The 11,569-nt window shown below is 56.5% G+C and overlaps 1 protein-coding gene across 1 annotated transcript; it reads left to right on the forward strand.

Annotated features, from left to right (window-relative positions):
• Positions 1-1,315: 1,315 nt before the first annotated feature.
• On the forward strand, positions 1,316-9,754 carry PGC (progastricsin). Its single transcript, XM_006148584.1, has 9 exons — positions 1,316-1,374; positions 2,894-3,044; positions 3,415-3,532; positions 4,734-4,852; positions 5,265-5,464; positions 6,613-6,735; positions 7,351-7,498; positions 8,581-8,679; positions 9,576-9,754. The coding sequence occupies exons 1-9, from the start codon at positions 1,316-1,318 to the stop codon at positions 9,726-9,728; spliced, it is 1,170 nt and encodes a 389-aa protein (XP_006148646.1). The 3' UTR covers positions 9,729-9,754.
• Positions 9,755-11,569: the final 1,815 nt, after the last annotated feature.

An 11,569-nucleotide genomic window follows, 5' to 3' on the forward strand; every position in this document is an offset into this window, starting at 1 on the left:
CATGGGGACCTTGCTATTTGCCCCAAAATGGGGAGCTTTCCCAGGCTGGGTGAGCAGGCCCTGAGCCAGCCCCAGGTCATCTGGGCCATGGAAAGCCTGCAGCTGGGAAGCAGTGGGACAGGGGACGGCTGGAGACGAGAGACAGAGGGACAGGCTGTCAGACTTAGGGGCCCAAAGAAGAGTAGACAAGGGCTTGGGAGAGGGCACTGGTGGGCGGGGCAGAGGAATTCAGGAAACTGAAGGGGCGGCGTTGCAGTGGGATGGGGGAAGGAAGACAGAGGAAGACCGTGAAGAGCAGAAGCCAGGACAGGCCTGTCCCCGTCTCTCATGCCCCTGCCCTGGCCTCCAGTCTAACACTACAGGCATCACCAGAAGCCCAAGCAGCTCCCTCTGTGTGTCCCAAACACTTGCAGAATTATGACACGAATTTCTCCAAATGCCCTCCATGACTTGAAAGCCTCTGAACTGCCCCAGTTAGCTCTGACTCCGGCCACTGGTATCCAAGCCCCACCACCAGCATCAGTTCCACGGCTACCAGCACCATCACCATTATCAGCACCACCCTCACCACCATCCTAGCTGCTGTCTCCCTAAACCTAGATACCCCGAACTCGTTCCCCCAAGGGTTAAGGAGTGCTGGGGACTAAGACTGGAGACGGACCTCCGAGTGCGTCACCCGCAGGCTAGCAGCTCTCGGTGAGCTCCTTCTGCACACACACGCACACCACCCTGGGAACATCTGGCAATGCCTGGGGACATTTTCAGTTGTCCCAACTGGGGCAACTGCTTGGCATCCAGTGGAGAAAGGCCGGGGTGCTGTTAGCCATGCCACTCCACGGTGCACAGGAGCATGCCCAGGAAGAGTGACCTGCTCTACAGGGCCCATCGTGCCAGGGCTGCGGGGCTGCCTTATTCCTCTCTGCCCCTCACCCTGGCTCTACCATTTTGGGGCCCTTGCCTCACGCTATCCCCATCACACCTCTGGCTCCTGGACAAGAAGGACTCTATGTCGCTCATCTTACGGAACTTTGCTCTCTCTTATCGCTGTATCTCTTGGCCTCTACGACTTGTATTAAAAAGTCAATAAGATGAAAAGTCTGTGGCGGCCACCCTCAAGAAGGAAAAACACACAGAAACAACTGATACATGAAGTGCAGGGTACAGCCTTCCGTGGGGTCATGTTTGCCCAGGGCAGGGAAGCAGGGAGCGGGCTAGATCTTGGGGGTATAAAGGAGGACGGAGTGCTCAGGTCTTCACTCCACTGCAACTGCACGAAGCGGAGTGACTTCTCGGCGGCCAGTTGGAAATCGTCACCATGAAGTGGATGGTGGTGGCCTTGGTCTGCCTCCAGCTCTTGGAGGCATCAGTGGTCAAGTGAGTCGGGGGCTTAGGCAGAGGCTCAGGGAGCCGAGGAGGGAGCCTGGAGCCCGGTCAGAGGGAGCCCAGTCATGGGCCACCCCACCTGTCTCTAGGCTAGAACTTCTGCTGGGGAAAGGAAGGCCCCCTTTGCGGTGCTGGACGGGACTCAGAGGTGGGAGGAGACACAGTCCTTGCCTTCTGGAAACCTCCAGTCAAAGAGAAAAGCGCAGTCCCTTCCCCTAAATGAGGAGAAAAAGATGGACCCGAAGCAGCGAGGAGGGGTGCCTACTGCCCAAGCAGCCTCTGAGTGGCGGATGTGGTTTCTTCCCACAGAAGGGAACAATCTTTTCTGATAAGGGACGAGACACTCCTTAAAAATCTCTGTAAGGCCCCCACTACTGGCAGATGCCAAAATCACCTACACAGAAACACCAGGAAGTGTTCATCTCTGCCCCCCAGAGTGGGCCGAAGGCTCCTGGTGCAGTGAGGGCCTGGCTCTGCGGGGGGCTCCCAGCCTGCCATGCACCTGCTCTTCCACCATCTGAGTCATTTCCTTAGGCCAAGCACTGGCTCCTCTCAGAAATGCTTTTATCAGCAGATTTGATAGAGGGGGTTAGTGGGAAGTAACTGTCACTCTTTACAGGTCAGGGCGAGGGGCTTAGGAGACGTTCTGGAGGTGCAGGGCCCAGAGGGGATAAGGGTGAAGATACAGAACTGAAAGAAGCTGGAGCCCAGCAGGAGTGAGGCCTGCGTGGACCCACCGAGCCCTTGAGGCGACGGCAGCAGACAGGTCTGGGAGGAAGAGTGCCACGGGTTGGTCGTGGCCGTGGTGACATGGTCAGAAGTCACGATTCCCACTCCAGAGCTGGCCTGGGCTCCAGACCAGCCAGGCCAATTTTCCTGGAGTCCTGGGTTGCGAGGAGAGCAGTGGAGGAGAGCAGGGAGGAGCCCTGGCCGTGAGGGCAGAACCAGGACCCCGGACCCAAGTCCCTGCTAATGTTGTTCCCTTACTCCACAATCCATCACATCGAGCTGATGCCAGGTCCCTGAGGCCACCGCAGGAGGGGCTCCCTTTGGCGTGAACTTGGCCATTTCTAAAACCTTTTTTTTCCCCTTGGTTAGATTCACATCACCTGAAAAGGGTAATCCTGGAGTTCTTCTCTTCCTGGAAAGAGATTTATGGGCTACTTGGGAGCAGAGGGCCAGGGTAGTAGGTGTAAGCCCTTGAGATGGGGTAAGGGCCCATGGTTCATTGTTTTCTGAATCTTGGAGCAAGTGCTGAGAAGACTTTTGAAAGAAAGAGGAGAAGGTAAAAAAGAGAGAGGCAGAGGAAGAAGAGACAGAGACAGAGAGAGAGAGAGAAACAGAGAGACAGAGAGGAACAAAAAGAGACAGAGAGATGGAGAAAAACACATGAGGGGACAGAGTGACAGAGAGGTCGAGGCCTACAGTCGGAGAGAGAGAAGAGGGGAGAGGAGAGGAGACTGAGTGGAGGGGAAGGAGGGGGACCTGCTCTGACACACGACCTCTGTAGGGTCAGCCTGAAGAAGGGGAAGTCCATCCGTGACACCATGAAGGAGAAGGGCTTACTGAAGGAGTTCCTGAGGACCCACAAGTACGACCCCGCACAGAAGTACCACTTCAATGACTTCAGTGTGGCCTATGAGCCCATGGCCTACATGGACGTGAGTCCTCACCCTCCTGGGGTATCCCACTGCTTGCTGCCAAAGGCTGCGGGTGGGCCTGGATGGCAGGCTGCACCCCTCCCACCCTGTCCCCATGGCCTGCCCTCAGCTCTCCAGCCTTGCTACATGTGGGTGATTGTTTGGGGAGAGCGTGGAGCGGGGCCCCTACTGACTAGAGTCATCCAGTGCACAGAGCCCTGAGGCTGCCCTGGGTGAGAATGGGCTGAGGGGCCGTAGGTTCTGGTGGGTTGGCAGGAAGACCTGGGCTTTTGCTTCTGGCGTGGGCTATAGGGCAGTGGTGGTCCCTCACTGCTCTGCCCCCAGGCCCTGGCTTCCCCCAGAGCTAACAACCCACCCTGTGGCCCCCCAGGCTGCCTACTTTGGTGAGATCAGCATTGGGACTCCACCCCAGAACTTCCTGGTCCTTTTTGACACTGGCTCCTCCAACCTGTGGGTACCTTCTGTCTACTGCCAGAGCCAGGCCTGCAGTGAGTTCTGGGCTGGGTGTGGAGGGGTGGTGGGCAAGGTGGGGTGCTGATACCCTCCTGGGAGGGCCAGGCTTCATGAAGTGTTGTAGGGGGTGGAGCTCAATCCTGGAGAGGGCCAGGGACTTGTGCAGGGCCCCCAGGCCAGAGGAAAGAGGCTGGCCCTGCAGCTGGGTGGACCCTTTGCCTCCTCTGCTGACCACTCACATCCCTTCACTAGTGAAGGCCCAGCTTCCCCATTCTGTTTTATCCCACTGTATCCCATTCTGTTCCCCATTCTGTTCCCTCCAGGCAATGCCATTCTGTTCCATATGGATAGTTTGCGCTCCCACAACGTCCTATCCCGTTCCACTCCACTATGCACTAGACCCTTCTGCAAGGCAGAACCATACGGGGTGTGGGCCCTGTCCTGCAGAGGTTTGAGGAGGCAGGCCATGTTCTTTCTTAAGGTTGCTTTGGTCCCTGCCAAAACCTTGGGTCCTGAGACCTCTGGTCCCGGGGGTCCCTCGTTGGTATCTCAGAATCCAGTTAGGAACAGCTTCTGGATGGGGCGATGGTTGGGGGAATTCAGAGATACCCTGGAGGGTAGGGAGATGGAGGCCCATACACTTCTTCATCTGATGAGTAATTTTTTATGAGTAATTTTTAAAGCTTATTTATTTATTTCTTCCATGAGTGAGAGAGACAGAGAGCTAGAACTCCAACAGGGTTTTGAGATCGCAATCTACTCCCAGCTTCAGGCAGCCCTGGGTCATGGACATACGCACGCTTGGAGTACTCAGGGAGGTCTCTGGTCACAAACCTGGAACCCTCCTTGTGGGTCAGCTGACAGAATGTCACATTTTACCACTGTGCCACTATCTGGCCTCATGACGAGTATTGCTTGGTACCTGCTGTGTGCCAGACACACTGCGGGGGGGCCAGAGATACTGGAGAATTCCAAAACATGCAACTGCCCATAGGGGGGCCATAGTCCTGGGACACCCCAATAATCTGTAAGTCAGGGGGGTCTTGGGGCTGAGACCGTCCAGCTCCTAAGGGCTTTCCAATGCAGGGAGCCTCTGCTGGCCACCCCTGACATGGTGACCAAGGGCTGTAGAAGCCCCAGGACGTGTGCACAGGCTGAATGAGAGGCAGGGGTGGGAGCCTGCAGGCCTGAGAACCCTTGCCAGCCTGACTTCCCATATCTGCTCCCCTACTGCAGCCAACCACCCCCGCTTCAACCCCAGCCAGTCCTCCACCTACTCCACCAATGGGCAGACCTTCTCCCTGCAGTATGGCAGCGGCAGCCTCACCGGCTTCTTCGGCTATGACACGCTGACCGTGAGTGGGGGCTGCCTGGCATGCCCAGCCCAGGATGGGGGAGATGCTGGCCGGCTGCGAGCTGCGTGGGGAGACTCAGGTGGAGCCCAGCCTGGACACAGGGAACTGGTGGCGCTCTGGTGCACAGAACAGGAGTGGTACATTAACTCCTTGGGCCCTTTTGGAGGGCCATCATGAGCCAGGCACTAAGGATCTTAAAGCCTGGAGAGTTCAGAGAAGAGGGAGGTGGGGTGGGCGGTGCTGCAGCTACCTGGGAAAGCTGCTGGGAGAGAAGGTGACTCTCTCAGGCCCTGTGCAAAGGAAAGGGCAGAGATGAGGAAAGAATGAAGAACGAGCCTCTTGGGGTCTCTGGGGACATGGGTAGAGTTGGACTTGTCATCTCCCCTCCTTTTTGCACATCCCCTCCTTCTAGGTCCAGAGCATCCAGGTCCCCAACCAGGAGTTCGGCCTAAGTGAGAACGAACCGGGCACCAATTTTGTCTACGCGCAGTTCGATGGTATCATGGGCATGGCCTACCCCGCCTTGTCCATGGGCGGTGCCACCACAGCCTTGCAGGGCATGCTGCAGGAAGGCGTGCTCACCAGCCCTGTCTTCAGCTTCTACCTTAGCAAGTGAGGAACGCCGGGGTTCCCCTGCCCCCAGAACACTTCTCTTCCAGCCTTGGACAACTGAGACTCAATGTTTTGGGGTGTGGAGCCTCTAGGCAGGCATCCTGTCCCAGGGCCTCCTTTCCCGGGCTTCTGAATCCTTCTCGCACCCACCCCACTCCTGCGTCTATCCCTGGTCCACTCCCACTGTTCTTTGCATTTGGTGGCTAGGACGGAAGCAGTCCCTCTTCCGGCTGAACTTTGCCTTGAGTGCATAGATACCTCTTAGATTTGCCTCCTGTTCTGGGCCCCAGTTAGCACCCTCTCTGTGGACCAGATGTGTTCTACCTATGTACCTCTTTTGTATGGCAACCCATTGTTCCATTTCCTTTGATCTATTGTTCTAACCTGGTCCTGGAGTCTTCTGGTCTACCTCCACCATTGACTCATAACAAATTATCTTCACCAGCAAACAAGCAAACACAGTCATTTAGTGCACTTGGGCTCTGAGCCCAGTGGTGGGGGCTGGGTCTGCGAGCAGCCTAGGCTTGACATTTCTTATTTTCTCTTCTGAACTGCCAACTGCATTCTAGAGACAGTTCAGACCTCTCTCTCTGTGGCCGAAGCACTTGAATCTGCCTTTCAATAATTCACCCGTGTTGACTTACTCTCTGCCTCAGTTTGCAATTGCTCTGCATTTTTACCTTCAGGGGTTCCACCCAGCTCCACTCAGGCTACTAGGGGAAGCCTCTGAAACGAACATGGAGTGTCCTTTCCTCCTTTCGCCAAGGCCCTCCCTCTCGCCAGTCCTAGCAGAAAGGCAGCAGAGCTGGACCTGGGTGGGCTCCTGGTGACTGGTCCTCCTGTGGCATGAAGGGGAAGGACAGGAGAGCGGGCTGTGGGGCAGGTGGGAGCCAGCAACTTGTGATTCCCCCAGAGGCAGGACTTCGTGGGGCAGCATCATCTCTCAGAATTCTGAGAGGTCTGAGGAGAGACACATCTCATCCATGCGGAGCCCTGGTCTGAGGGAGAACACAGCCCCGTCCTCGGGGAGCCCTGGTCTGGAGCCAGGGAAGAAGCTGTTTCCTTCTAAAGATGGCTGCTCATAGGAAGTCTTCTTACATGGCCACTCGCTGACCTCGGTGGCCTCCCCTTCCCTTTGTCTCCTGCAGCCAGCAGGGCTCTGAGGACGGTGGAGCTGTCATCTTCGGGGGTGTGGACAACAGCCTGTACTCGGGGCAGATCTACTGGGCCCCTGTCACCCAGGAGCTCTACTGGCAAATTGGCATTGAAGAGTGAGTATGCGGTGGGCGCTGGGGATGTGGCACTTCCTTGGAGTGGGCTTCGAGGTACCCCACGTCACACCGCTGCTGGGGGAGAGGCAAAGGATCCCTGAGGCCTGCCCCACAAAGCCACAGCCACCCTCTGCAGGAGTGCCCAAGCCCATATCGACCTGGAAAAGAGGGATGGGGAAGGGACAACCTGGGGAAGGGACAACCTAGGAATGGGCAGGACATTAGAGGCCTTGTAGTCCAACCCCATGGGGTTACAGATCAGAACCTGGGGATGTGTGGGGACTAATTTGGTCAAAGTCCTTATGGAGACTCTGGTCCTGGGCTTCAGTATTTCTAGAATCTTCCTTGTAACTTCTTAGAAACTGACCCCATGGCCATTGGGTGGCCTCAGATTCTGGTATGGTGTGGTGCAGGGGAACAACTGGCCTCTGAGAGGCCTTACTTTCCTTAAGTCCCCTTGGTTCTGTGGCTGTGGCTGTTTGTCGCTCAGCAGTGGCGTGTGTGTGCGCGTGGTAGGGTGCTGAGGCAGCCCATCTCCTCTCTACCCTTCGCTCAGCAGTGGCATGTGTGTGCGGGTGGTGGGGTGCTGAGGCAGCCCATCTCCTCTCTACCCAGGTTCCTCATTGGCGGCCAGGCCTCTGGCTGGTGCTCCCAGGGCTGCCAGGCCATTGTGGACACAGGCACCTCTCTGCTCACCGTGCCCCAGCAGTACATGAGCACCCTCCTGCAGGCCACGGGGGCCCAGGAGGACGAGTACGGACAGGTGTGTCTGGTGGGGTGTCCTCTTCCCTGGGATATGCCAGCCCGGACTCATTTAAAGTTTTTTTTTTTCCTGGGAATGCTAGAATAGCCTAGGTCTGGGCCTTCCTGCTTGTAGCTGCCTGAGGCACTGGAGGTAGGGGGACCGAGGCTGACAGGCTGAGGGCAGAAGGGGGCCTGGAGGCAGGTTCAGGTGGGGTCAAATGTTTGCACTCAGAGGGCACAGAAGGTTACTATTAGGCAAGAATTTCTTCTGAGCTGCAGTTACTTACAGATTAGATGCTTGCTGGGCTTGGAGTAAGACCCAAATAACTGGAATGTGGTCTAAGCAAGTCCGTGGCAAGGGTTATCACCCTTTAATCCACACCTCCCTCCCCCATAACACTGTGCTCCCCTGCCCCCCTCTGCCTCGAGCCCAGCCATGGGTGTGGGTTCGCCTAAGGAACCCTTCTCTAGAACTTGTGGGACCAACAGGGGAAGTCTTCTCCCAGATCTGCTTTTTTTTTTTTTTTTTTTTTTCAGAGAGGTTTTTTGCTATAGGGCGCGTGCACTTGCCAGACAGACAGAGAGAGACATAGAGACAGAAAAGTGAGAAATCACCCCCCCAGAGGGGATGGTCATGCTGCAATCCCTTCTCTACCATTCTCCTCTCGGGATCTTGGGCACGCACGCACACGCGCCTGGCGTGAGTTTTAAGCCACTGGGTCCGGGACGCGATCCGCGGTCGACTACGTGGGAGTCCAGTGACATAGCCATTACGCTAACTGCTGGTTCCTCCAGATCTGCGTGTTTTAAAGGGATACTTGCAGAGCAAAGGCAGAGACTCAGTCTCATACAGGAGAAATTCAGGGAAGAGAACTTCGGGCTGGGTGTGTGGGGGAGATCCTCAGGTCTCCCCAAGGCCCACCACTCTATGAGCCCACACGCATGGGCTACCGCTCTCTGCACAGGGCTTTTCCTTGAAGCTCATGCTCCAGTCCAAAAGCAACCCTGGCTCAGGCCTAGGATCTGGCAGTGGGGGTCAGGCAGTGGGGTGGTGGGTTTCAGGGGGAGATGAGGCAACCTGGGCCCCGTTCCTCTCTGCAGTTTCTTGTGAACTGTGACAACATCCAGAGCCTGCCCACCTTCACCTTCATCATCAATGGCGTCCAGTTTCCTCTGCCGCCCTCCGCCTACATCCTCAGTGTAAGTCCTGCTCCCTGGGGGCCGAGCCACGCTGTCTGGGGACGGGAGGAAGGGGTGGCGAGGCAGAAACGCATGGCCTCCTTGTCTTATGCAATTTCCAGGCTCTTCACAGCACTGGTTTATTTCTCCCACTCATTGATTCTTTTTTTAAATTTATTTATTTATTTAGTCATTCATTTATTTTAATTTGACCAGAGAGAGACAGAGAGACAGAGAGAAAGAGAAAGAAAGTGGGAGAGCAAGCCACCAGGTCCAGGACTCGAACTGTGGTTGGCCAGGTGGGAGTGTCCTGCGCCTTAACCTTCACGCCACCTGCTGGTCCCCCACTCATCGATTCTAAACCCCTTTCCCTGGAACACAAGGCTATGGGATGGAAGACTGCCATCGATTATGCATGACTATTATCAGTGGGGGAGGCAAGGGGCTTTGTGGCGTCCTCCCGATGGCTAGCCACAGTGCGAACGCTCTGCATACGCCATTCCACTTCCGTGCCATCACATGTGATAACAGAGATACTTGTTTCTGTTTTATGAGTGACATCTTGGGGGTTCAGAGAAGTACCTGACCTGAGTCTTCACAGCTAGTCCAGGTGAAGCTAAGCTGTGAACCCAAGTTGGTCTGGCTCCAAGGCTTAAGTGGACCTGCTTCAAATCAGACACAGGAGGGAAGCACAGGGGAGGAGAAGGGCCCCACAATGGGAGGAGCAGACCCTGCAGAGAACCACTGCAGCCAGAAGTGCCTCCCCCCACCCCTGCTCTGATGGCTTAAGTTGCCTAAGAGCCCTCAAGGGCAGAGACCCTGGCCCCTCATCCCTGCACGTGTGCTCCTGGCCGGGGCTCCAGCGCCCAGCCCCTGTGTGAACAAATGAATGAGTGCTGTCTTTCTGTGCTGTACAGAACAACGGCGCCTGCATGGTGGGAGTGGAGGCCACCTACCTGCCCTCCCAGAATGGCCAGCCCCTGTGGATCCTCGGGGACGTGTTCCTCAGGTCCTACTACTCCGTGTACGACATGAGCAACAACCGGGTGGGCTTTGCCACCGCTGCCTAGGCCTGTACTGGGATGCCGGGCGCCCTTCAGCCTCTTGGCCCCCTCCCTGCAGGGCATTCTCTCTGTGCGCCCCTGGGGTCAGCCTTCTTTTTCTGGATTCCGAACTTCTAATAATAATAAATAGTTCTTCTTCATGTTGCCTAGTCTGCTGTTTTTGGAGGGGAGTTGTGACCTGCAACGTGTTTCTGGTCTCAGGGGATGGGAAGAGTGGGAGGCAGGGGCAAATTTGATTGGGAGACCACATTCTTCCAGACTGGCTGGGAGGTTTTCCGGGAGATGGATTGAGGTTCTAAGCAAAATGGAAACCAAGGCAGGGTTTGGGGGTACCCTGCCCCACCCAGCGGCATCGAGGAGGACAGCACAAAGGGAGAGTGGGCAAAGGCGCTGTGATGGCAGCGGGCCACACACTCTGTCACCTGAAATGCTCTAACAGCCCAGACCAGACCAGGCAAGCCCATGGCTGGGCTCCAGATAGAAGGGGGCCGGGGAGCACAGCGTTATGGGTGGTGGTGGGGGGGTGGATTAAAGGGTGATAGCTCTTGCTGCTGACTTGCTTAGATTCCAGTTATTTGGATCTTACTCCAAAGCCCAGCAAGCATTTACTCTGTAATTGCCAAACCGCCACCAGCGCTACCTCAGAAACCTCAGGACCCACACACATGCCCGCTAGCAGTGTGAGTAGGGGGCTGACGTCCTCCCATCTGGATATCCACCTTTCTCATCTACTGATCAGGTGTAGTCTAGAAGTTTCTGAAGAATGCTACACAGATGTCTGTGCGCTTGCAACAGCCTTGGGGTTCTTTATGGAGGAGGAAGAGGCTGCCGGAAGCTGTAATAGTTCCAGAAGGGTTCAGAAGGCCAGGGCTGAGTTCGATTGCATTTTTACCCAGATCTCTATGTCCCAGGACCTGTATTTGAAAGAGGGCAGTCCCTCAGCTGTGGACAAGAGGGCCAGCTACTTGCATCGCACAGAAAGCAAGCCCACTTGCTCTCCCCAACTCAGAAAAGGTGCGGAGTCTCGTCCTGTCCGACTTCATCCCTGCCCTCTTAGGAGCATTCTAGCAAGACTCAACCTGGGGCGGGGACAGGGAGTACGAGGGGGAGGAAGGGGAAGAAGGGGAGGGGAGGAAAACACAGAGAATGACGGCTCAGCACTCGAACTTCTAATCGCGGATGGTGACAGGAAAGGACACCTGAAAAATCCTGTCCAACACACAGTGGCGTGGGGTGCCAGCAGCAGCGCAGGCTGAAGAGGGAGTGTCAATGGAGAACTCCTAACGGGGCAGGGAGGCTCAGTTCTGCAGTCATATTTCACCTGTCCTCACCGGGCTAGCCTCAACCTTGCCCCTGACGCTCAGCGGGAGGGCTAAAAGCGCCAGGAGCCGGGTCCTGCACCCCAGTCCAAACCAGGAGGGAAACTGCGGTTTGCCGCGAAGGAGTTTCTACGGCAATCCCCCATCAGACCTTGCATCTTTCCTAGACTCCCGGAAAGTCAACCCGACGCACTCCCTGGGGAAAGACACGTCTCAGGGTCGTGGTGAGCCTTGGTTCGGGACATTACTGAGAAAAAAGAAAACCTGCAAAGGAGAAGAAATGGAACAAAGGTTCCAAGTCGACCCCGCCAGGTCCCGTGCGCCTTGGCCCGCGCAGCGGACTACAGATCCCAGCGTGCTCAGAGGGGCTGCAGCAAGGACTACGCTTCCCAGCAGACATCGCGGCAGACCGGCCGGAGGCGGGGCGGGCCGCGTGCTGCCCTCTGCCGGGCGCGGCGGGAAGTGAGAGCGGAGTGACAGCCGGAGCCCGGGCGCCGGGCGCGGGGCTCGGTGACAGCAGAGGCGGCG

The sequence above is a fragment of the Tupaia chinensis genome, unplaced genomic scaffold (genome assembly GCF_000334495.1).
Source record: "Tupaia chinensis unplaced genomic scaffold, TupChi_1.0 Scaffold000238_1, whole genome shotgun sequence".
In the NCBI taxonomy this organism is placed as follows: domain Eukaryota; kingdom Metazoa; phylum Chordata; class Mammalia; order Scandentia; family Tupaiidae; genus Tupaia; species Tupaia belangeri.